This window comes from Aethalodelphis obliquidens, unplaced genomic scaffold, assembly GCF_003676395.1.
Source record: "Aethalodelphis obliquidens isolate GAN/ISIS:26980383/991018 unplaced genomic scaffold, ASM367639v1 scaffold6, whole genome shotgun sequence".
Classification (NCBI taxonomy): domain Eukaryota; kingdom Metazoa; phylum Chordata; class Mammalia; order Artiodactyla; family Delphinidae; genus Aethalodelphis; species Aethalodelphis obliquidens.
The window spans coordinates 74,863,792-74,888,983 of NW_020837950.1; the positions used below are offsets into that span (position 1 = coordinate 74,863,792).

Here is a 25,192-nt window from a genome sequence, read left to right on the forward strand (position 1 = left end):
CCTCACTCCAATCTCGGAGGACAGCAGGCTTGACGGGAAGGGTCTGGACTGCTGACCTCTCCACCGCCCAAGTACCTGAAGACGAGTGAGGCACTGGGTGCTCCCTGACCCTCTCCCCTCACAGGTCTTGATGAAGTGCAAAGGCCGGGGCGCTGTGGCTCTGGTGGCAGAGGGGAATCTGAAGGGGGGCTCGTACACAGGTACGGAGATGATGAGGTTCGGGTCCAAGCTGTGGGCGGGAGGGGGCAGAGGAAGAAACATAGCGGCTGGGACGGGAGGAACCAGGAGGCCGGGCTGGGGGCCCCCCCTGCACCACGAGCTGCCCCCTGTCTGGGGCACCCTTCCTCCTGCTCACTGCATGCGACTTCTTTTCACTTGAGGGGCAGCGTGCCCTCCTCGGAAAAGGGCCCCGGCCACGCCTGGTACACCAGTCCCCACCCCTCTTGGTCTGCCAACAAGCTTGGGAGCACCTCCAAGTTTGCTGTCCTCATCCACAAGAGGTACTAGCCCGATTCTGCGCTATGACACAGATCTCTGGGCGCAGGCAAGGAAGCCGGCCTGCGGGGAACAAAGGGGTGAACAAAGGGGTTGGCCAGGCAGGAGCTCCCTCTCTCCAGGGAGAGGGCACCGCTGTGGGCTGAAGCCCCAGTTCTGTGCTGTCCTTGATTATGCACAAGCCTGGCTGGGGTCTGTGCCTGGTAAGAACCGCCTCCCAAGGCAGGGCTGACTCCCTGGGGGCCGGACCGCTGGTGTCCCTCCCACCCCGTTCTGGCATCTGGAAAGGGCAGGCCCAGACCCGGTAGGTGCGGGGCCGCGGTACCTGGAGAAGGTCGCCTGCAGCTAAGCCCGAGGACGCGGGTCAGCCGCGGGCGTCATCACTCAGTCCTGTCTTGGGACAAAGCACTGGGGACCAGAGAGGTTGCCAGGCTTGAGAAAGCTCGCCCAGGAGCCTGCAGGCCTGATGTGCAGGGTATGCGGCACTCCCGTCACTCGGTCCCCTCGCCCGCCTCCTCTGGATCGCCGACCCCGCAAGGGCGAAGGTTTGGGCCCGACTCGCTCACCACTGTGTCCCCAGCAACTGGAACTGTGCCAGGCACGTCGCAGGTGGTCAGCGCACGCGGGCTGTCTAGGGAACGGACGAGAACTGGACCCCACCCGACTCTATTTGGCAAATATTTCCTTAAATGTCTTTCTGACCTCGACAACCTCGCTCCCAGCGGCGCGGGACCCCGGCGTCCTGGCCGCCCCCCGGCGGCCGTCCGTGGAGGGGCGGGGGCTCTCGCCAGCCGCCGCGTCGGGGTTCCGTCCACTTCAGGGCTGAAGGGGGCGTAGGTCGGCCGAGCCAGCCCACTCCTCTGCTAACGTCATCTTCCGCGGCCCTCGAGATCCGGCCACGGGCGCCGCCATGTTACGTTACGGCGGCCGACGGCCGGTCCTCGCGCCGCCGCGAAGCGTCTCTCCGAGGCCACGCCTCCTCTGGTGACGTCACCGCCGTTCGCCCTGCGGGCGCCGCCATGTTGAGGGTCCTCGCCGCGGGCGCGTAGGTGTCCTCATAAGATGCCGGCTCGGCGGTGGCCGGCTTTTTCCCCCTCAAGATGGCGTCCATGCGGGAGAGCGACACGGGCCTGTGGCTGCACAACAAGCTGGGGGCCACGGACGAGCTGTGGGCGCCGCCCAGCATCGCGTCCCTGCTCACGGCTGCGGTTATCGACAACATCCGCCTCTGTTTCCATGGCCTCTCGTCGGCCGTGAAGCTCAAGCTGCTGCTCGGGACGCTGCACCTCCCGCGCCGCACGGTGGACGAGGTGAGGCGGGCGGCGGTGCGGACGCGGGGCCGGCCTCCCCCTCGGGGCCGCGCCTCCCCGGGACCCGAGACGCCGGCCCTAGCGGACCCTCCTCCCCCGCTCCCGTCCCCTCCCCTCCCCCCTCCCGCCCCTCGGACCCTCGCAGTCCGCGGACCCGTTCCCCCTCCTCACCGCCCCCCCGCGGTGGACGCGAGCCCTAGCTGCCCGCCTGCACCTGTCGGAGCCGCGGGCGAGGTGCCCGGACGGGGGGAGGGGGGTCGGGCTGTCGGGGGCCCGCCTCGGGCTCAGCGCCCACCTCGGTTTTCTTGCTTTCACCTGTCGGGGTACCCACCCGGTTCGGTCACCCTGCGCTCTGGGTTCTTGCCACACGCTCGTGTTCTTGCATCGTTCTCATCAGTGGGTCTGTCCGACTTCTTCTCTGCTTGTTTTCCTTAACGGTAAATTGTGTCGCTTTGTGCGCCAAGTAAGTAGTTTTTCAAAATGTTGAGGCGCCGTAGTTGTTTGAACGTTCCCCAACTACTGTCGCAGTGACTGCTCCGTTATTATAGTTGATAGTTGTTTTTTTTATATATAACGTGTACAAGAGAAACAGGATAAAGCTGTGTCCAGAGACCTCCCCCACCTGTTCCGGGTCACAACCCTTGCCCTCTCCCCTCGCTCACTTTGGGAGGTGATCACTTCTCTGCCATTCCTTGTGACTTATCAGTTGTATAGGCGTTTTTCAGCAGTACAGTTTGGTTTTGCCTGGCTTGAACTTAATGTTACGGTATCATATCGTGTGTTTCGCGTGAGTGATGTGGGTGTGTCTGTCCTCTTCGTGTTGTTGACACCTTGACACATTCATCCAACCTGCGGCCCCGCTGTGGTGTAATTTTCACTGCTGAAGTGTTCCATTCTCTGAGTATGCCTATGGTGGGGCATCTTTTCATGTGCTTATTCATTATTTGATGTTCTTTTTTGTTAATTGTTCAAGAAAAAATTTTCCCCCGATGTATTTTTTTCATTGCTTTGTAGGAGTTTTGTTTATTATTAGTTTTTAAACATTTATTTATTGCTGCACTGCGCGGCTTGCAGGATCTTAGTTCCCGGACCAGGGATTGAACCCTAGCGGTGGAAACGTGGAGTCCTAACCACTGGCCCTCCAGGGAATTCCCGCTTTGTAGGAGTTTTTTAAAGAATAAATGTTGAATAGCAGCCTTTTTTCGGATGTGTATGTTGCAGATTTCTTCCAGTTGTGATTGATTTAGTTTTCTCCATGGAGCCTTCAGAGTCACAGAAGCTCTTAGCCGTATCTAAGCAGGTGTACTCTTAGGATATGCTTCCCTGCTGGGGGGCCGGGGGAGGGAGCTCCCTGTTGTCTTGTCAGAGATGTCCAGTTTTGCCTTCCGCCTATACAGAGTCTTTCTCCTGTGCAGAGTCCTCCAAGAACCTGGCCTGGGGTGGGTGGAAGTTTGTCTCCCGCATAACCTGTTTATTAACCATACTTGTCCTGAGCTCATGGCCAAAACGTTGAATAAGAAAAAGCCATTTTGGCCGAAGCCGTGTTGGGATCGAAGCCTGGCCACAATGCTTGCCCTTGAACAGGTCTCAGTAATTAAGGATCTTAAGGGAAGTGAGAGAATGCAGGAACAAAGGAAAAGCAGTTAAGAAATGGTAGTTCGGCGATAAAGCTGAGTGCTAGTTCTTCCTCCAGGGATGTAAGTAATAATCTGATACACATCTTTTGAGTTCTGCAAGAACTAAAACCCCCACCCAGGCGGAGGATGGAATGCTGACATTGAGCCATGTGACTTCCGTCAACCACCAAAGCCCCCTCATGAATATGCATGTACCTTTAGCTTAAAACATCCTCACTTTTGGCGTTGGGAAAGATCCTGCTGTTCCCCTTACTGGCTGCAAGGAATACATCCTTCCTTCTTTGGGGCTTGGTTGTGTCTTTTGGCTCAACACTCATCAAGAGGTGAACCCGGTTTGGGGGTAACAATTGTAGTAGATGTGAATGAATGAATATTGAATTTTATCAAATGTTTATAATGTCTGTTGACATATAGTTTGCCACATTTACAGAATAGCATTGTGTTTTTTGTTTTTGTTTTTGTTTTTTGGCTGCCTTGGGTCTTCATTGATGGGCGGGCTCTCTCTAGTTGCCGCCAGCAGGGGCTACTCCTTGTTGCTTCTCATTGCGGTGGCTTCTCTTGTTGCAGAGCACGGGCTCTAGGCACGTGGGGCTCAGCAGTTGTGGCTCGCGGGCTCTAGAGCACAGGCGCAGTAGTTGTGGCGCACGGGCTTAGGTGCTCCGCGGCACATGGGATCTTCCCAGACCAAGGATGGAGCCCGTGTCCCCTGCATTGGCAGGCGGATTCTTAACCACTGCGCCACCAGGGAGGTCCCAGAACAGCATTAGCTGTTAACCAACCTGGCATATCCCTAACTTGGTCATTTTATATGTAGGATTATGTTGTTCTGGTATTTAGTGTAGGAATCTTGTATCTGTGTTCATGGGTGAGATTAACCTCTAATTTTACTTTCCCAGACTGTCTTTGTCAGATATTGGTGTTGAAGTTATGCTACCCTTATAAAAGGAGTGGTAATGTATCTTCTATTTTCCCCTTCTTTGGAAAGTTTGTCTAACAATGGAATTATTTCTTTCTAAATGTTTGGCAGAACTTAGTGATAAGCCATCTGGGGGCCTGGATTTCCTTTGTGGGAACATATTTTAGTGTTGATGCCTGGTTTTATGTTCTTCGTAAGTAAACTTTTCTGGATATTATATATTTTCTAGTGATTTGGCAGTTCCTATTAAAACTTCGAATGTATTAGCATAAAGTAGATAATAACATTCTCTTATCATTTTTTAAAAAATGGTTATTTATTTATTTTGGTTGTGCTGGGTCTTAGTTGCGGCCTGCGGACTCTTAGTTGCGGCATGCATGTGGGATCTAGTTCCTTGACCAGGGGTCGAACCTGGGCCCCCTGCATTGGGAGTGCAGAGTCTTACCCACTGGACCACCAGGGAGGTCCCACAGGTTATTTTATTTATTTATTTGGTTGCACTGGGAGTTAAGTTGCAGCATTCGGCCTCCTTAGTTGTGGCATGTGAACTCTTAGTTACGGCATGCATGTGGGATCTAGTTCCCTGACCAGGGATCGAACCCAGGGTTCGAACCCTGACCAGGGATCAAACCCAGGCCCCCTGCATTGGGAGCGCGGAGTCTTATCCACTGTGCCACCAGTGAAGTCCTGGTTATTTTCTAATCACTGCATCCTACGAGTTTTGATAGTGTTTTCATTACCAAGTCACAATATTTTGTAATTTCTATGATGATTTCCTCACTGACCCTTTTGTAATTTAGAAATGTTTCTTAATCTCCATACATTGGAGGGAGGGAGGTTTTAGTTATGTTTTTACTAGTGATTTCTAGCTGGATTGAGTGCTTGTCAGTGAATATAGTCTATATTATTTCAGTCATTTGAAATTTAAGATTTGCTTAATGGCAAAATATATGGTCAGTTTTTGTAAACATTGCAAGTGAGTTTCAGAAGCATTTTTATGATCAAGTTTTGTGATCCATTGCCCAGTATATGTTCATTCGGTCAAATTCTTTCAATCGTGTTGTACAGGTCTACTGTATTCTTACTGATTTAAAAAGATTTATCAGTTAATGAGGGGATGTGTTTATCTGTGTTGTGATTATGGATTTGTCAGTCCTTATAGTTTTATCAACTTGCTTTCTGCATTTTGAGGTGATGTTATCAGGTGCTCACAAGTTTGGAATTGTTACTGTTGCCTTGTGGACTGAACCGTGGGTCTTTAGATAGTGGTCTCTGTAGTTGGTAATGTTCTGTCTGCTTTTGTCCAGCATTGATATAGGTATACCAGCTTTCTTTCAGTGATTTTTAAAAATACATAGTTTGTTCTTGGATTCTGTCTGCATTACAAGAAATTATAATGAAGAACTTGCTTAGCTAGGTTGAAAATGAACTAGGCCATTCTGGATAATTTAGTTTTCTGAAGGGCATTTTTAGTATATATTCAGTGTTAACAACAAAACAAAACAAACTTTCCAAAACATCCCAATTCACTTAGCTATTTTAATTATCTTTCTTTAGGGTCTGATGCCTTAGGGGATAACATTCTGAAGATGAAGCTTTTTTACATAGGACCATAGATACAGGGGGACTAGATGGCTGGGCTGTGTGTGTTCTGCACTGTCTTAGCCAGGGGTCTCCAGAGAAACAGAACAAATAGGATGCGTGTGTACCTTACGTATACGTATATATAACACATGGGGGGGGGAGTGGGGAGAGATGCTGGTTTTTATTGAAAGGAATTGGCTCACAAAAGCCTCCTGAAAAGTCCCAGGAGCTGCAGCCAGAAAGTGTGAGACCCAGGAGAGCTAAAGTGTAGTTCCAGTCTAAAAAGCCAGCTGGTCGGAGACCCAAGAAGAGCCAGTATTTCATCCAAGTCCCAAAACTGGAAAAGACCAAAGTCTCAGCTCAACAGTCAGGCAGAAGGAGTTCCATCTTACTCAGCCTTTTTGTTCTGTTCAGGTCTTCAATTGATTTAATGAGGGACATCCACATTAGGGAGGGCAGTCTGTGCAATTCAGATGCTAATCTCATCCAGAAACATCCTCATAGACACACCAAGAATAACTTTTGACCCCTTGGCCGGGACATATAAAAGTAAACATCGTACACAGCGTCTGCTACAACTTGAGTTTCTTAATGAAATCTCGAAACCAGTTCACTTGTTTTGTGATGTATCTATTTCTCTCAAAAGCTAAGTCAGCAACAGTTGTTAACTAAAAGGAGGGAAGAGGAAAAGAGATTTTAATGGTCCAGTATTTTAGTTTATTCAGTGAGGGGTACAGAAGTGATTTAGGGCCCCTGCTCTCAAAGAATTTAGAATTTGGTCCAGGAAGTAAGAATGATGTCAGGAGGCGATGTACATGAGGTGTTTTGCTAACTACAGAGTGTCGTAAAATGTAAATACTGACTTAGTAATGTTTTAGCTATACTTGAAAGGGCTTTGAGGAACCTGTAAATGCTGCTACTGATAAAACCAGTGACCCCTCTTGTCCAAGTCCTTAGCATTGCCACCAAAGGAAGTATTAGGGAGAGTTTTAGGGCTGCCTGAGGTAACTCTTTAATATGTAAAATTATCCAACTCATGAGACTGCTGTGGGAAGCCTAGGGATTCCAGGGATCAGTGACTGGGATAGCTACATATTTATCACCTGGGGTAACAGGTCAGGCCAGCTGCCAAGTGAATAAGAAACAGTGTTTCCCCAAGGACATGTCACAGTTGTGAATTGTCACAGCATGCCCTTTAATCACTATGGCTGCCTTATTCACTGAGAAACTCTGTGGTCTAAAAATCACAGACTTGGGCTTCCCTGGTGGCGCAATGGTTAAGAATCCGCCTGCCAACGCAGGGGACACGGGTTCGAGCCCTGGTCCAGGAAGATCCCACATGCTGCGGAGCAGTTGGGCCCGTGTGCCACAACTACTGAGCCTGCGCTCTAGAGCCCGTGGGCCACAACTACTGAGCCCACGTGCCGCAACTACTGAAGCCCATGCGCCTAGAGCCTGTGCTCCGCAACAAGAGAAGCCACCTCTCACCACAACTAGAGAAAGCCCGCGCACAGCAACAAAGACCCAACGCAGCCAAAAATAAATAAATAAATAAAATTTTAAAATAATGAAAATCACAGACTCTCGGAAACTGCTGTTTAAAGTCATATCAGTAATAGTGAAACACCCCACTTTTGCTTGGAGGATCTAAGACACTTTGACACAAAGAAGCAGCCTCAGTTTCCAGCCCAGGTGCAGAGGCTCGGATAAGGGCTGTGTGAGCATGACACCCACGTCTCTCACTGTTGTTGTTTCTAAGGAAACTGGACCCAGGTCCACCTGACAGTTCTGACACTGACCTTTTACACACAGACTCGCCACTTCATTGGAATTGTACCTAAACTCCACTGTCCCCCAGAGTCAAGTACCTCAGTCATTTCCTTTCTGTGGTCAGATGCCCATAGTGCCTCTGGCGTGGGACTCCAGTGGTCCCAGCGAGTCAGTAACTTGATGTCAGGCCATAGGATTGCCCCTGAGGGCCTTGGGCCCATTGGCCCAGGACAGTGGCTTCACTCTGTAGTTCTGCAATTTCCTAGGATGTGTTTTGGTGAAAAAATTTTTAAAAATTTGTCCTACAAAGTTTGTTGGGCTTCTTGAAATTGTGATTATCTTTCATCTGTTAATTCTTAACAATTTCCTCTATAGACCTTGCCTTGGTCCCAGTTTCTGTTCCCTTTCTCTCTGAATCTCCAGTCAGGTGTGTGGGAGACTTCCCTCCCTTTTCTGTGCAGCCTCTTTGGTGTTTTCAAGCCGTTTTTTTTCCTGCCTGTTATGATCTGGGTAGCATCGGACTTATTCCGTCTCTTTCTTATTCTGTTGTTAAACTTATTTACTGATTCCCTTTCAAAGTCTCTTCTGTTTAGCTTCTCTGTTTTATTCCCGCATCCTACTCCACTTTCCCCATAGGTGGCAACTTGCCCTGTTCTGTTCTATTACGTGTTTTTTTGTGAGTGTTCTTTAAAAGTGTGTATTGTTTTTAGGGACTTTTTTTCATTTGAAGTATAATTGACATAAACATATTGAAAGTGTACAGTGTGACATGTGCACACCTGTAAAACCATTACAGTGAAGATAACATTCTCCTCCTGCCTCTTTGTAACCCTCGTGTCCCTCTCCCTTGCTGAGTAATCAGCGATCTCCTTTCTGTCTCCATAGCTTGGTTGGCATTTCCTGGAATGTTATATTAATAGTGCTGTTTTTGTCTGGCTTTCGCTCAGCATCCTTATCTTGAGTTCACGCTTGTGTTATGTGTGTTAGTAGCTCGTAACTCTTCCTGCCGAGTAGTGTCCCTCTGAATGGACGTGTTTACACGTATGGACAGGTCCTTGTGTGGACTGTCGCCATTTCTCTAGAGGAGACGCCTGGGAGAGGACGGGCAGGCCCCTGATAGGAGACTGCCAGACTGCTTTCCAGGGTGCCCGTGTCATTTCAGTATCCCCAGAGGAGTGTGGAGGGCATGGTGGGTTTTTTTAATGCAAACACTCTAGTAGGTTTCAGTTTACATTTCCATGGTGACTAAAGGTGTTGAGCCTCTCTGGTAAAGTGTTTGCTCAAATTGGGGTGGGGGGGTGCATGTATTTTTAATTGGTATAAATTCTGTTGTCTTACATATCTCAGTGTTTGTAAGCAAAATGTGTTTTTAACATCCACTTGTGTTGTTCATCTAACCCTAGGGTTGGCAAACTGAGGCCTGTGGCTTGTTTTCTCTGCAGTCTGTAAACTGAGAATGTTCTGAGCATTATTAAAGGGTTAGTGAAAAAAGATGAGACAGAGCTGCGTAGCCCCCAGGGCCTGAAATGGTCAGTCTCTGGCCCTTTACAGAAAAGTGTGCCAGCTCCTGACCTGCTCAGCTGCACCCCGACTGTTGCCACCCCCATGCATGCCGCCCTCCAGCCCTGGTAGCAGGCTGCCCCCAGCTCACAACAGCAGTCATGCTGTGACGCAAAGCTCCTTACCCGTGGATGGCTGTGAACACACACTTGGAATCTGTGCCCAGGGGCGGGATTGTCGGGTCATAGAAGGCATTTGCGTGCCCGCACTGCGGGCACCTGTGCTATCTCCCTCACCCCCCAGCACTTGGCCTTGTCCACTTTTCTGCTTTTGCAAATCAGTGGTTGGAAAGTGCTGCGGTGTGTTCATTTGGGTTTTTTTCCAGTTCACTTGAGGTATCTGTGGCTGGGTTCCTTGCGCTCTCAGATTTCCTCTTTGTAGGTTGCCCATTAATAACACCTGCCTGTGTTTTATTGGGGTTGCTATGGTCTTGTTGGTTTGCGGGGCCTCTTTGTATATTTTAATGTGGAACACTGCTGGTTTTGAACATTACAGATCCATCTGCCTGCTAGACTTCCCATTTGCTCATCACCTTTCCTTTAATGCACAGTAATGTGTTTTTGGCTCATGGTTTGTGTTTTGAAATTTTGTTGAAGAAGTCGTTAAATGTGCTGCGTTCGTTTCTCCTCACTTTGTAGCTCTCCTGTTCAGAGATCCACGTCTGATGCCTCAGTACTACACCTCATTGGTGTGGGTGGATGGGGAGAAGGTGCTATTTTTCTCTGTTCTGAGCCCAGGGTTCCCAGCCATGCGTTGAAATGCAAGCCAACTCTCCTTTTCTTGTGGATTTGCGGTGCCACGTGTGTCTGTGTGTGTGGTGTTCCAGCAGCCCACGCCAGTCTGCCCTCTTGGCAAGAACGGGAAGCCCCTCACTTACTCTGCATCTGTCTCCCCCAGAGACCCATAAAAGCTTGTTACCACGAGAGTGCTAAAGGCAGGATTCTCACTGATGATTTTATTTCATCTAAAGGCTCAGGCTCCCAGAACAAAAATACCATGAACTTGGTGATTTACATAATAGACATTTATTTTCTTACAATTTTGGATGACGGAAAGAAAGCCCACGATGAACTGTTCGTCTGAGCTGGCTGATTCAGTTTCTTGTGAGGGCCCTCTTCCTGGCTTGCAGATGGCAGCCTTCTGGCTGTGTGCTCAGCAGTGGCAGGAGAGAGCGAGCCCTGCCCTGGGGGCTCTGTTATAAGGACACTAATCCCATTCATCAAGGCCCAGCCCTCACACCTAGTCACCTCCCAAAGATTAGGGTTTCAGCATGTGAACTTGAGGGGGGACACAAACATTCAGCTCATAACAGTGGTCTTTTTTGTCTTTAACCCGCCCTTTTTTTCTCCTCAAACGTTTTTGTAAAATCTTGTCCAGTTGCCTCATGGTAGTTGTATTAGTTTGCAGTAAAGTACCACAGAGTAGATGTCTTAGAACAACGCAAGTGTGTTGTCTCACAGCTCTGAGTGGCCAGGAGTCAAATCCATGCCTCTCTCCGAACTTCTCGTGGCCTCAGGTGTTCTTTGGCTGGTAGGGGCGTTGCTCTAGTCCCGTGACCGGCTTCTCCACAGGAGCCTTCACGTCATCTTCCCTCTGTGTGTGTTCATCTCTGTCCAGATATCCCCTTTTTATAAGGATGCTAGCTGTGTTGGATTACGACCCATTTGAATGACCTCATTTTAACTCGATGACCTCCATAAAGGCCCTGTCTCCAAATAAGGTCAGATTCTGAGGTCCTGGGGTGAGGACTCCAGCAAGTCTTGAAGGGGCACAGTGCAACCTGTAGCAGTAGCAGGTAGCAGGTTTTTGTGAACACAAGTGGGTTCTCAGTTTCTTCAGTGCTCACCTGTGAGCTTGTTGAGACCAGGTCCTGTGTCTTGTGTGTCTCTGTATCCCTAGTACCCCCCTTTGCCAGGCCCTCAGTGGAGGGGCCCCCGTGTGTGTAGGATGGATGCGTTACAGAGATTCACGCTAATTGCAGCTCCGTCTTGGTGATGCTTCCACACCAGTGCCCACGCCGTAGCTGCATTCTTTTTCCTGCCTCACAGGACCTACTTTATCTACTTGGTCTCCCGTCCCGTTGGTGGACATGCAGCTGTTTCCTGTCTTTTGCTGCAGTGAATTCTCTCAGGTGTGCAAGGTAACTAGAGGATAAATTCTTCTTCTTCTTCTTTTTTTGTAGTTTTTATTTATTTTTATTGAAATATATTAATAATTGACTTAACAGTGTTGTGTTTCAGGTGTACAGCAAAGTGATTCAGTTACGCATACACACATACACACATATTCTTTTTCAGATTCTTTTCCCTTGTAGGGTATTACACAATATTGAGTAGAGTTTCCTGTGCTCTACAGTAGGTCCTTGTTGGTTTTCTCTTTTATGTATAGTAGTGTGCATATTTTAATCCCACACTCCTAATTTATTTCCCCCCCCCTGCCTTGGTAACCATAGGTTGTTCTCTGTGTCTGTGGGTCTGTTTCTGTTTTGTGTGTAAAGTTCATGTGTATCATTTTTCTTAGATTTCACAAATAAATAATACATAATATTTGTCTTTTTTTGACTTCACTTAGTATAATAATCTCTGGGTCCATCCATGGCACTCTTTCATTGTTTTTATGTCTGAGTAGTGTTCCATTGTATATATGTACCGCATCTTCTTTATCCATTCCTCTGTTGATGGACACTTAGGTTGCTTCCGTGTCCTGGCTGTTGTAAGGAGTGCTGTGGTGAACACTGGGGTGTGTGTACCTTTTAGAATTAGAGTTTTCTCCTTATATATGCCCAGGAGTGGGATTGTAGGATCATATGGTAGCTCTAGTTTTAGTTTTTTGTGGAACCTCCACAAACTGGCTGCACCAGTTTACATCCCTACCAACAGTGTAGGAGAGGGGTCCCTTTTCTCCACAGCCTCTCCAGCATTTATTACTTGTAGACGTTTTGATGATGGCCGTTCTGACCGGCGTGAGGTGGTACCTCATTGTACTTCTGATTTGCATTTCTCTAATAATTACCGATGTTGAGCATCTTTTCATGTGCCTTTGGGCTGTTTGTATGTCTTCTTTGAAGAAATGTCTATTTAGATCTTCTACCTATTTTTTGATTTGGTTTTTTTTATGTTGAGTTTTATGAGCTGTTTGTATATTTTGGAGATTAATCCCTTGTTGGTTGCATCATTTACAAATATTTTCTCCATTTTGTAGGTTGTCTTTTTGTTCATGGTTCCTTTATTTTTGTTTTTGTTTCCATTACTCTAGGAGATGGATCCAAAAATATATTGCTGTGATTTATGTCAGAAAGTGTTCTGCCTATGTTTTCCTCTGAGAGTTTTATAGTATCGCGTCTTGCACTTAGATCTCTAATCCAGAGGGTAAATTCTTGGAAGTGCTAATTGCTCAGGCAAAAGCACATACGTCATAAATTGTGATGAGCATCACTAAAATAAAGTTAGTAGAGGGAATTCCCTAGCGGTCCAGTGGTTAGGACTCCATGCTTTCACTGCCGAGGGCGTGGGTTCGATCCTTGGTCGGGGAACCAAGATCCTGCAAGCTGCGCCGTGCGGCCAAAAATTTAAAAGAATAAATAAAATAAACTTGGTAGAGGTTATGCCCAGTGAAGTTCTTGTCAGTGTGTGGTTGCCTGCTCCCTGGGAGGTGTTCTCGCTCCTGCCAGACGCTGTTCCGAGTGCCGAACCCCCAGATGACTGCAGCCACTGCTGCTAACGCACCCCCAGGCTGTCCTGGGAGCGCTGACAGATTCGGGGTTCGGCCTGAGATGGTTGGACTCAGGAGCGTGTGCCACAAAGCCCTCCGCCATCATGCCCGTCCTCCCAGGCGGGCCAGCAGGGGCCACCCGGCTCCGCCCTGCCCATCCCTGAAGTGGGAATTGTACCTCCTCCTCCGTTTATTTTGCATTTCTCTTATGTTGAATGAGGCTGAGCATCCTTTGCATGTTTTAAAGTGTTAAATCATTTTTCTAGTGGTAAACTTTTAAAAAATTGACATGTAAGATCGATCTCTATATATGTGTGTTTGTTCTTTATATATATAGACATCTATAAAATATACACACTCATATATGTGTGCATTTTTTTTAATTGCCTGTGATAGGAGTTGCAAAGTATTTTTTTCACCCAGTTTGCCATTTCTCTTGATTTAATTTAGGGGATTTGGAGCTTTTTGGTGGTTTTCCATGGGAAACATACTTAAGTAGTAAAATTCCAGTGCATGTCTTTTGTGGCTCCTTGGTTTAGAATCGTAACTACAGAGGCTTCTTCCTTCGCAGTCGTACAAAAGAGAGACTTCTGTGGTTTCTCCTGTGCTGTTACAGTCTCATTTCTCAAATTGAAATCTGATGCATTTGAAGTTTATCTGGGAATAAAGTGAGAGGTAGGGAACGTATTTAATCACGTGGCATTTGTAATTTTAATGTGTGGTAAAATCGATCTTTCTCTTGTTACCTTAAAAAAAATTTTTTTCTTATTTTTGTTTATTGCTTTTCTCATAGGAAGTTTAGAATCAGATTGTCCAGTTCTGTGAAGAAAATATTTCTGCAACTTGAGTGGGGTCACCCTAGACTTACGAGGGAAAGTGTCCGTCTTTATGGTATTGTCATAAAGATGACAATACACCTTGTCAATACACCGTAAAGATGACATCCATACACCTTGTCATCCATTCAGGCATTTTGGGGGGCTCCTTGCCACTGTAATGCATCCTTAGAGATTTAGTGGCGTCTTGAGTCTGTTTTGAGGTGTGGTCTTTTTATTGATTTTGTTACCTCTCGTTGTCTTGCTGCGTCTTGAACTCATTTCTCTGCTTTATGTCCTTATTTGAGAGAGTTTAAAAATTCATGGCGCTCTACCTGGTCATAAACATCGTGTGCTCAGTAGAGGCGTGTCTAGCGGTTATTGGTGTTTTCTGTCCTGTCCTCTTTCCGTTTGACTCTCGGTTCCTTGTCTGCTGGTTCCTCCCCTATTGTGACTCCTCTGGACTGAAGCACATGCTTCCTGGCCCAGCTTTTACAGGAGCTCCGTGTCAGGGAGGGCCAGAGCCGTGTTCCAGGTGACAGGGACCATCCCTTGGACACAGGCCTGTCCTTGCCGGCCCACTGCCAGGCTGCCCCCTCCAGAGACAGCTCAGCTGTGCTTCCTGGGCACCCGGACTTCTGACATCTGGGAACATGGTGCCCAGCCAGGGCCAGGGACACTCCTGCCTCCAGACAGGAGCCCAGGTGTGACGCCAACTTTGGAGACGTCTGCGGGCTTTGGCTAAGCTTGCCTTATGGCCCCCTGTTTTTTTCCTCATACAGTTTCTCAAACTGAGATATTCACATAGGATTCATTCTTTCAAAGTGTACAAATCAGTGGTTATGGTACATCACAGTGCTGTGCAGTCATTGCCACTACCTGATACCAGGACGTTTTCGTCTCTCTGAGAAGGAAACCCCTAGCTCACTGGCAGCCACTCCCTGTCCCCACTCCAGCCCCAGGACCACCGTCCCACCTCCCGGGCCTGTGGGTGACCTGTCCTGGACGTTCCACGCGCACAGAGCCATCCGGCGTGTGCTCTCTCAGGTCTGGCTGCTTTCACAGAGCTTCCTGTTTTCACGGTTCATCACGTTGTCACGTCGTGTGTCTTTTTATTGCCAAATAATGTTTCGTTGTATAGATAAACCACATTTTGGTCATCCATTCATCAGATGATGGCCTTGGAATTGCTTCCACTTTTGGGTTGTTACCAATACAGCCAGCCATTCACGTGTGAGTTTTTGGGTAGACATACGTTTTCAGTTCTTTGGGGTCTGTACCTGGGAGTGGAGTTGTTAGCTCACGTGGTTATCTGTTTGTCATTTTTCTTTTAAATTTTGGCCGTGCGGCCTTGTGGATCTCAGTTCCCCGACCAGGGGTTGAACCCGTGCCTCAGCTGTGTGAGCACAGAGTCCTAACCACTGGGCCACCAGGGAGCTGCCTGTTTGTCTTTCTGGGGAAGCGCCGGATGGCTTCTCTAATGGCCGCACCATCTTACAGCCTGCGCCCTGCTCCAGGCAGCGTCAGAGGGCTCCAGGTGCCCTGCCCCTTGGCCCTCTGCAGTTCTGGGCTCGGGCGTGGGAGGGAGCTCCTCCTGCTGGGCCACCTCAGTTCCATTTGCAGGCTCCCCCTCCCCAGCACCTGGGCGTCCCCTCACGCGCAGTGTGTGTGTGTCTCTGGTTCCTAACGCTTTGGGGTGACTGCCGAGGGCGCAGCCTGCCATCTGGGTGGAGCCACTTAGTTTGAGACTTAGGTATGGGGGGGGCTTCTTTGTTATGTTTTTTACATAACTTTAGTTTGCCAGGGACACGGTTTCACTCTTTAACTCATAGTAAGTGACAGATAAAATTGTTTTTCATTTCGTGCCTTCTGTTTTTGTTTTTGCGGTACACCGGCTTCTCACCGTTGGCCTTTTGTTTTTAATGTAGGAAAGAGTTGATAGCTCAGCTGAATACAGGGGGGAAGGTGGTAGACGGGCTCATTCTTCTAAAACATCAAAAAAGCCCCCAGCACAAATGTTAAAAAATAAATAAGCGTTTGCCATTTTTGCCACACGTCAAAAGAACTTATTTCTATGTATTTCAAGAGACAGCCTTTTAGAGTTGGGTCAGCTGGCACCTGGCCCTGTGCTGGGCCAAGGGGAGGCGCCCAGCCTCAGGCGGGAATGCCACAGCCTTGACGCTTCGACCTCGGCTGCGCGTGCGCCTGGGGGGGATGCGGGGCTCAGCCAGGCATTCTGTCTGGACCACCGCTGGAGGCAGGCGGGCCGGGGCTTCCGGGGCAGGTGAGGGGATCCTGATTCCTGAGGGTGGTGGGAAGCTGGGCATGAGGGTTAAGCCAGAGCCTGAGGGGATGGATGGGTCAGCGCAGGCGAGGGGGAGCTGCCAGGTGAGGGGTGACAGGTGGACCAGGAGCTTGGGTGGGAGAGGGCAGGTGCGAGGGGGGCCGTATTCAGGCTTGGGCCCGCGTCTGGGCCTTAAGCAGCGGTGACCGCGGGCCGCTGTGGCCACTCGCAGCTGTGGGAGGAAGCGGCACCTCGAGCGCAGCAGACACGCCGGCCACGGCCTGTCCCCGGAGCCAGGTCCCCCAGGTCCTCGAGGGGGGGGACCGGCCTCCTGCGGGCTCTCCTCTGTCGTGTGAGCCCGTCACATGGCCATGGGGCGTGCGGGGACTTGCCCCTGTTCTCCCGGCGGCCTTTTGTACCCAGTCCCTTCCCAGCCGCCGCAGGTGCCGAGCCGCGGCGTTGGCCTGCCCACCCCGGTGCTCCCCACACCCCAGACGCCCCAGTGGCAGGTTCCCCAGCAGGGGGCGGGAACGGCCCCCCGTCTTGGGCGGCCCTTCTGTTTGCCGGGCCGCTGCACCCGGAGGCGGTGGGGAGATGCGGGGGCAGCCGGCGAGGTGTGGGCATGCGGCGGGGCGGGGGGGGGGGGGCTCTCCTGAGGGCGGGACCGGCATGGGGGCGGTGGCTGAAGAGACTGGGTCCCGCCCCGTGCGCGCAGAAGCTCCGGCGGGCTTGAAGGGGGCTCCTTCCTGTGTCTGAACGAGCAAAGGTGCGCCCCACAGACCTGAGCCAGGGGTGGCAGGGTGGGGTCGGCGACAAGGACTGCCATCTCTCCTCTCCCGGCAGATGAAGGGTGCCCTCACAGAGATCATCCAGCTCGCCACCCTGGACTCAGACCCCTGGGTTCTCATGGTGGCCGACATTCTGAAGTCCTTTCCTGACACCGGATCTCTTAACCTTGACCTCGAAGAGCAGAATCCCAACGTTCAAGATATTTTAGGAGAACTTAGAGAAAAGGGTAGGTTGGGTGTGTTTGCTTTACGCTGGGCGGAGGGAGATGGGTCTTCCTTTAAACCCTCTTTTGTAACATGAGTTTGACTTCGAGAGTGTCGCACGCTGTGCTGTGTCGTGCTGGCTGTATCCGTGCACCCCTGCCCCCGGCGCTGCTGGCTGGCTTTTGGCCAGTCTTTGACAGGAGCAGCCCAGAGGCTCCCTCCTCACTGTACGCGCTCTATCTTTCACATTCACGCACCCCTCTCCGCACTCAGCTCCATGAGGGCACGGGCTCTGCCCACTCAGAGCCTAGAACATTCCCTGGCACGGAGTAGATGCTCATAACTGTGTGTTGAAAATATCAGCAGTTTACTTGTCTGGAACACGAACTGAAAACCACTTAGAACATGTAAAGATGGGAAGGTCTGTTCCTCCCTGAATTCCTCTCCTAGTTTGGAGAATTGGAACTGCAGCCCTTTAAAGATGGAACCTGTGCCCCTGCGGTCCCGCAGGGGCGGTGGCCTGGCCGTCCCCAGGGGTGGCTGCCAGTGCCTCCTCTTAACTGTGAGATGATCGCTCTTACTCGGTAGGCTTTCGCTTGACTTGTAACTGCCCACAAGCTACATGGATGCTTCCAGAGCATTGGAACGCAAACCCAAGATGTTTCTGTCCTGGTGATTAGCTTGATGAGGGTCCAGACAGGTCCACGCCCTCCTGGGTGTCCTCTCTCTGGTGGGAGGGGCCTGCTCTGTCTTCTGCCCAGGGGCTTCTGGGCGTGCCTCCCGGGGGCAGGAAGAACAGCGGTGGCGCTGGTCTGTGCTCCCCACCCAGGGCCTTCTCCCGAGCTCTAACTGCCTGGTGAACCCACAGACCTGGGGAACGTGCCTGGGTGCTTCTTGTGGGGGCCAGGATTCAGGGGGTCCAGGAGAAACCATCCGCGGGGGCCGTGGGGACTGAGGGGGAACCCGGGATGGCCCCGGGCTTCCCCTTCCTACGGCGCTTGCTCTAGGGGTGCACAGAGCCCCTTCCAAACGTAGCTGATGGACATCTGGGGTGGGGCCGGGTGCTTCTGCCTTTAAAAAGCCCCACAGGGATTCTGCTGAGCCCTCCTGTCCTGCCCTTGACCTTTGGCCCAGGTTGGTGGCCTTGACTGCTGGCCTGTGGCAGGCAGGCAGTGGATACTTGTTTTCTGTTCTGAGATCGAAGCAGAAGCTCCACTGCTATAAACAGGAAACTGTGCGTTTTCACGTTAGCGGTGAAAATCGGGCCTGCGTAAGGGAAATGCACCTCCTAACATGTTGGTTCTCGAACGAGCAGTGAACGAGTGTGAGGCGTCGGCCATGCTGCCGCTGGAGTGCCAGTACTTGAATAAAAACGCCCTGACGACCCTCGCTGGGCCCCTCACTCCCCCAGTGAAACATTTTCAGTTGAAAAGGAAGCCGAAGAGTGCCACGCTGAGGGCCGAGCTCCTGCAGAAATGTGAGTCCCGCTGTCGGCACGCGGGTGTGGGGCAGGTGCACCTGGCCTAGGGCGCACGGGGACTCAGTGCCCGCTGTCGGCACGCGGGTGTGGGGCGGGTGCGCCTGGCCTAGGAGGCACTGGGACTCAGTGCCCGCTGTCGGCACGCGGGTGTGGGGCGGGTGCGCCTGGCCTAGGGCGCACTGGGACTCGTCGGGACCCTCCTCAGCGGGGGCTGCCTTGCCTGGCCTGGAAGGTCCAGCAGATTTGGGAAAACTGACTGCCGAGCAAATCATGCTTTTGTCCTATGTCTGTAGTTTTTATTTTTAGGTTTCTTTTAGGTTTTATGGTACCTAACCGTCTTTTAAAGACAGAGTTCTACGTAGTTTTTTTCTTTTTTTATTAGAAATTTATTGATTGCTACGCTGAACTGTGTGTTCTAAAAATCTACTTTAGAAACTTCCGAATTTTCAGGTTAAAGTATTTGTAATCTTTGTTCCAAAAATGAAATCTACCAACTGAGTCACACGGGTGATGAGACAGGCAGCCTGGAAGAGATTGGAGAGGCTGCGTCCTAACTCCTGTAGCCCTGCCTCATTCTTGCAGATGATCTCAATTTGACTTTAAAGATGTTTGGTCATTTTATTCATGTTTTTTTAAGTAGTGGTTTCTAAAATGTACATGGAAGATACTTGCTCGGAAAAAGGCCAGGAAATGGATTCCTTTGACTGGTAGCAGAACTTTTATTGCAAGTGGTTATGGTGTTGGTATTAATAACCCGTATAAATGCCCCGTTTTCAAAGAATCCCAATAAAACACAGCAGCCATCGTGACTCTCGGTTCCAGATGGACAGCGTCCTGGGGTCAGCACTGCGCTGTGGCTTCATGGAGCTGGCAGCGCGCGGCCCGGGCCCCCAGCCCCCTGGGCAGCTCCCAGGCCCCTCCGTGCGGTCAGCAGTGGCACCTGCCCCCAGCCCCCCATGGCAGAACCTGGTGCCGGGTGGGCGTGGGGCTCCCGTCCCTCCCCGAGCTTGTTTCCTGCCTCGCGTTGATGCTTCTGTGAAGGGAAGGGTGAGGTTGTGCCAGGCGACCACCCACCAGTGAGGACGCTTCATCGGGGCCCCTCCCGCCCCCCCACCCCGGGAGGTGCAGCCGCCAGAGCCCTACTTGCTGCAAGTGTAGTTCTCTACACCAGGCGTCCCCAACCCCGGGGCCATGGACCGGGACCGCGGGCTGTTAGGAACCGGGCTGCGCAGCAGGAGGTGAGCAGCGGGCAAAGGAGCGAGCGAAGCTTCATCTGCCGCTCCCCGCCGCTCGCATTACCTCCTGAACCATCCCCTGCCAACCCCAGTACGAGGAAAAGTTGTCTTCCACGAAACCGAAACCGGTCCCTGGTGCCAAAAAGGTTGGGGACCGCTGCCCTACACAGAAAGCGTAGTTGTAACGTTTGAAAGCAGACGAGCGAGCGTCTGTGCTCCAGTCCTTGCAACTCGACCTTCTTTGTAAATCCCACGGATGGAGGCGCTGTCGTCGGTGGGCGCTGACGCAGGCCACCTTGTCTTACAGCCACCGAGACCGCCCAGCAGCTGAAGAGGAGTGCGGGGGTGCCCTTCCATGCCAAGGGCCGGGGGCTGCTGCGGAAGATGGACACCACGAGTAAGGCCGGGCCGCTGCGGGGTCGGAGGGGAGGGCTCGCCCTTCCTCGGGAGCTCAGTCGTTGAACTTTGACCTGACTGGGCCACGGGCCCTGCGGTGCTGCCGGCTCTGTTGTGTGAAATGAGGGGGTCTCTTCCGCTTACGGAGGGTCCGGAAGGCTCCGCCTGAGATGAGGAAAGACCGGGATTGGAGGGAGACGCTCAGTCTCGGTTCTCGCTCGTCCTTATGGCCGTGGAGGGCATGGGCCGCCGCCTCCGCCCCAGGTCCTGCCGCCTGTGGCCCCGTGCCGGCCCCAGGTTCTCCGTGGGGCGAGGGCTCTACAAGCTCGAGGCTGACCGGGCCGCCGTCGTGTCGTCGGGTCTGCGCCCTCGTCCCTCCCTCGGGGCCGGAGCGCACCTCTTGCTCCCTGCCCACCCCACGCTGCCCAGGCCCAGGGCCGACCGGACAGGGCAGGTGGGTCGGTGAGAGCAGCAGCCAGGCTGCCACGGGAGCCTGAGGGGCTCGTGGGGGTCCTCCCTGCGGGGCCCACAGCCCACAGCACTCAGGTGGGAGCTGCCGTCTTGGTGTCGGCCGACTCAGCACTGTTGGGGGGGGCCCAGCCCCGTCTCCTCAGGGCCGGCTGTTGCCTTGAGTGGGGCCCTCACTGTAATGTCCCTGCCTGCCCCCCACGTGCCAGTCCCCCTGACAAAGCTCCCCTCACCTTCCTTCCCACACTCCGGCCGGGCGCCCCGACCCAGCGTGCCCACGGTGCGGTTCAGGGGTGCTTCCTGCTTCCCTGCCCTGTCCCATTGGCCGTGCCAAGGGGCCACCTGTGCACCGGGCCTGGGACGCCGTACATGATCTTGGTGTGAGTCAGCCCTGGTGTCTGCTCGCTGAGCACTGGGGCGGGGCCCAGTGGCAGGAATGGGGAGGCACTGGATGCCTGGGGAAGGGGCCAGGCCCCCTTCAGAAGGAGCCGTTCCTCATGTGTCAGGTGCCTTCCCCTTGAGAGAGATGAGGGGCCGGGCCCAGGGGAAGAGGGAGGGTGATTCTGGCTGCAGCATGGGGCCTCTAGCCTGTAACACATCTGTTAACCCCGAGGTGCAAGAAAGAAGTGGAAGCTGAGAGTCCTGTCTGTGGTGATAAAGGACTGGGTGTGGCGTCTCTGTTGGTTTGGCATCTTGGGCAGAGACGTCAGTTTGGCTGTGGTGTCGCTGGTTGCCACGGCGTGCTCTTCTGGGCAGGCCGACCCGATGCCCCGGTGCTTGGGCACGGGGAGGTGCCCCTGGCACCTGCCCTCGCGGAGGCGCAGCACTTCTGGGGGAGCACTTGGCAGGCCAGCAGGGGTGGCTCTGGCGGAGACAGGCAAGCGGAATACGCAGCGGTGGCGGAGTAGCCGCTCCGCGAGGCCCCCTGACGGCCCGTCCTCTCCGCAGCCCCGCTCAAAGGCATCCCGAAGCAGGCGCCCTTCCGAAGCCCCACCGCCCCCAGCGTCTTCAGCCCCGCGGGGAACCGCACTGCCATCCCGCCGTCGAGGACGCCCCTGCGGAAGGAGAGGGGCGTGAAGGTGGGCGTGTCCCCTGGCAGCCCCGCCCATGCGGGACCAGCCGCGCTCCTTCCGTGGGGCTGAGGGTGGGCTTCTGTCTGTGTCGGCAGCTCCTCGACATCTCCGAGCTGGATATGGTCGGGGCCGGCCGGGAGGCCAAGAGGAGGAGGAAGACCCTGGGTGCGTATTGGGGCCCGTCCGCCCGCGGAGGCCCTGGTCTCTCGTCTGCCGAGACGGAGACCGCCTCCGGCTGGAGAGGGGCAAGCCTGCGGGGCAGACCTGTCCTCAGAGTCGCCGCCGCCTCGGGCCGGGAGGGCCGCCGCCCGGGGCGCTGAGGCCTGTGCTCTGCCCGCAGACGCGGAGGCAGTGGAGAAGCCAGCCAAGGAAGAGACGGTCGTGGAGAACGCCACCCCCGACTACGCGGCCGGCCTGGTGTCCACACAGGTAAGGGCTGCAGGGCCGCGGGCGGCCGGAGCACATGCCCCCATTCCCAGCGTTAGCCGCGGAGGCACGTTCCGTGGGAGCACATGCGCGGATGCACACGTATGTACGTGGACACACGCAGAAGAGGTGGCGCCGGCGGGGCGCTGGCGTGCCCGCGGGCCCAGGTTTGGACAGCGCCACGTGCTCAGGGCTACTCGGCGTCCCCCGTCCCGCAGGGTGGTAGGGCGGCCTTGCGGGAGGCCCCTCGCTGCCGGTGCGGCCTGCCTGGAGGGGCTGGGCAGCCAGGCGCCCTGTGTCTGTCATTTCTGGGTGGTGGGAAACTTCTCATTGCAGAGCTGTGTTTTCTTACTTTATTGAAAGGAGTGTCTTCCTTTTCTCATATGCTTTTGTGGTTTAAAAAAAAAAAAAATTTCTTCTTACCTCAAAGATGGCTGGTTTGGGAGGGTCCCTAACCAAACAGGGACAGCCTCGCCCCACCCTGCGCCCTCCCAACAAGGCAGCTCCAGGATGGGGGCGGCGGCAGGGCCGGACGCTTGGGGTCCAGCACTGCTGAGCGCGGGGCCCCTGGCCTGGAGCAGTCTCTATCCCTGGGGACAGCAGTGCCCCCAGTCCTGCTCCCGGGGGTGGGGGCCCTCCTGTGGGGCTGGAGGTTCGGGTTCACACTGGGCCGGGACGCTGAGGCCCACAGAGGAGCCGGCCCCATCCAGGACTGGGAGAGGCTCACGCTGAGCCCCCGGGCTGCTTTTGAGAGGAACCATGGTCTCTGTCTTCTAGAAACTCGGGTCTCTGAACAACGAGCCTGCGCTGCCATCCACGAGCTACCTGCCGGCTACGCCCAGTGTGGTCCCTGCCTCATCCTACATCCCCAGCTCCGAGGCCCCGCCAGGTGAGCGGGCACCCAGAGCAGGCAGCACCCACCAGGCAGGGAGCAGCATCTTCCCAGGACTCGCCCACGTGGTGCTTCCTTGGGTGTCAGGACCTCTGCTGGTGCCGCCGGGGCCGGAAGACCCTCCTGCCCAGCACGAGCTTCGAGAAGTAAACCCAGGGGTTTCAGCTGCTTTGCCCTTCACGGGGCCAGACAGGCAGCGCCCCTTCCCTTGTGCGGTGCCAGGTGTGAGGCCCAGTTTGTGAGCGGGAGGGGGGCTGCTGAGGTTACAGTGCCTCAGGGTCCTCATGTAGCCCTACAGTTTGAGAAAGAAGGCGCGGAAGGAAAGGTGGAGGGGGATCCGTGGGTTCTGCCCTGAGGCGTTTGCTCCCCGGGCTCAGCGTCGCCTGCCCGGGGGGGAGCTTGGCCTCGGGGAGGGGGTGGCCAGAGAGGGCCTGGGGGTCAGGCAGGCTTGCTGGGCTCCAGGAAGCAGCCCTCCGTCCCCTCGCCAGCGCCCAGGAGCCCATTAGCGCCTGGACGTCTTCCCTGCTGGTCTCAGAAGGCCTGAGCCCTCTGGCTCCCTGCTGGGGCTCTCGGGGGCGTGGGCCCCGTGCCCAGAGGTGCCGCCCGGGGCTCGCACCCCAGCTGCGGGTAGGAGGGCCCAGGCACTTCTCTCGGAGGCGGGGTCCCTGGCCCTGCCGGCCGCCCCCCAGGCCTTGCTCTGCTTGCAGCCCCGCCTGCCCGGGAAGCCAGCCTGCAGGCCAGCCGGCCCCCCGAGGAGCCCAGCGCCCCCAGCCCCGCGCTGCCGGCACAGTTCAAGCAGAGGGCGCCCCTGTACAACAGCGGCCTCAGCCCTGCAGCGCCCACACCCGCGGCGCCCACCTCGCCCCTGACGCCCACCACGCCCCCAGCCGTCGCCCCCGCCACCCAGACGCCTCCGGTGGCCATGGTGGCCCCCCAGGCCCAGGCCCAGCCCCCCGCCCAGCAGCAGCCCAAGAAGAACCTGTCGCTCACGGTAGGTGTGTGGGGCGGGGTGTGTGTGTGCGGCCCCGCCCACAGCAGGGGCGCCGGGGCCCAGCACCCAGCCCTGCTCCTCCACTGCAGAGAGAGCAGATGTTTGCCGCGCAGGAGATGTTCAAGACGGCCAACAAGGTCACACGGCCCGAGAAGGCCCTCATCCTGGGCTTCATGGCTGGCTCCCGAGGTGGGTCTGCGGCCGGCCCTGGGGGGTGGGGGGGCCCGGGTCCTGCGGGGGTGGGGGACGCCCCCGCGCCCCCAGGCCCCTGCCCAGCGGCCCCTGCCCCCCTCAGAGAACCCGTGCCAGGAGCAGGGCGACGTGATCCAGATCAAGCTGAGCGAGCACACGGAGGACCTGCCCAAGTCGGACGGCCAGGGCAGCACCACCATGCTGGTGGACACGGTCTTCGAGATGAACTACGCCACGGGCCAGTGGACGCGCTTCAAGAAGTACAAGCCCATGGCCAACGCGTCCTAGGGCCGCCGCCGTGCCACCGAGGCCCAGCCCGCTTGAGCTTTGGGTTCAGTTTCTCTGGGGTGTTTTGGACTTATTTTCTAAATTTTAATATGAGTCCCTTTTGTGTGATTTAAGACACTTTTTTGCATTCAGTGTTACAGTTCTGAATGTTAAACTTAGCCCCGAAAGGTGTAACTTCCTAATCTTGGCACCAGCTCTGCCTGTTAGACTTCCGTCTTTTCTCAGTTTTTCTTCAGTCCCACTGACCGCGAGAGAGGGCCTTTCTTGCTCGTGCAGCCCCTCTCCCCGCCCATGCGGCTGAGGGACCAAAGGTGGCGCCTGGTGTGTCTGAGAACGGGGCGGGGACGGCCGCCAGTGCCCAGGGATGGGGGATGCCAGGACACGCTCACCACCCACAGGTTTTGTATTTGTCTTTTGTACCGTTGTGAGCATTTAAGACCAGTCCTTGGGTACCTGTTTTCATTGTAAAAACTCCCTAATTAAAGTTTAGCTTTTCTAAAGAAAAAGCACCAGAGCTGTGTTTGCAGCCAGCTCGACCTCTCTGCTCTGGGGCCCCAGCCCCTCTCTGGGGTGGGTGACGTTGGGGTCAGCCCGGGGGTCACTCCTGGATGGTGCGGGCGTGGGGAGCACGTCAAAGGGGCCTGGGGCTCAACCACCTGCGGGGCTGAGAAGAGTCT

At 54.0% G+C, this 25,192-nt stretch overlaps 1 protein-coding gene across 4 annotated transcripts; it reads left to right on the plus strand.

Annotated features, from left to right (window-relative positions):
- Nucleotides 1–1,445: 1,445 nt before the first annotated feature.
- Nucleotides 1,446–25,029, plus strand: NELFA (negative elongation factor complex member A). 4 transcript variants are annotated; one of them, XM_027103942.1, is made up of 11 exons: nt 1,446–1,805; nt 16,926–17,097; nt 18,390–18,551; nt 20,097–20,186; nt 21,602–21,732; nt 21,822–21,891; nt 22,067–22,155; nt 22,930–23,041; nt 23,752–24,035; nt 24,125–24,224; nt 24,331–25,029. In XM_027103942.1, the coding sequence occupies exons 1-11, from the start codon at nt 1,596–1,598 to the stop codon at nt 24,513–24,515; spliced, it is 1,605 nt and encodes a 534-aa protein (XP_026959743.1). In that variant the 5' UTR covers nt 1,446–1,595; the 3' UTR covers nt 24,516–25,029. The 4 variants fall into 4 exon arrangements, with proteins under 4 accessions (XP_026959743.1, XP_026959744.1, XP_026959742.1 ...); XM_027103943.1 differs by lacking the exon at nt 1,446–1,805 and adding an exon at nt 13,319–16,082; XM_027103941.1 differs by lacking the exon at nt 1,446–1,805 and adding an exon at nt 16,107–16,696.
- Nucleotides 25,030–25,192: the final 163 nt, after the last annotated feature.

Coding starts and splice junctions, on each gene's coding strand:
- NELFA (XM_027103941.1), top strand. CDS start 16,448: ATGGCCATGGGGCGTGCGGGGACTTGCCCCTGTTCTCCCGGCGGCCTT. Junction 16,697..16,925: donor ATGCGGGGGCAGCCGGCGAG/GTGTGGGCATGC, acceptor CTCTCCCGGCAG/ATGAAGGGTGCCCTCACAGA. Junction 21,733..21,821: donor GGAAGGAGAGGGGCGTGAAG/GTGGGCGTGTCC, acceptor CTGTGTCGGCAG/CTCCTCGACATCTCCGAGCT.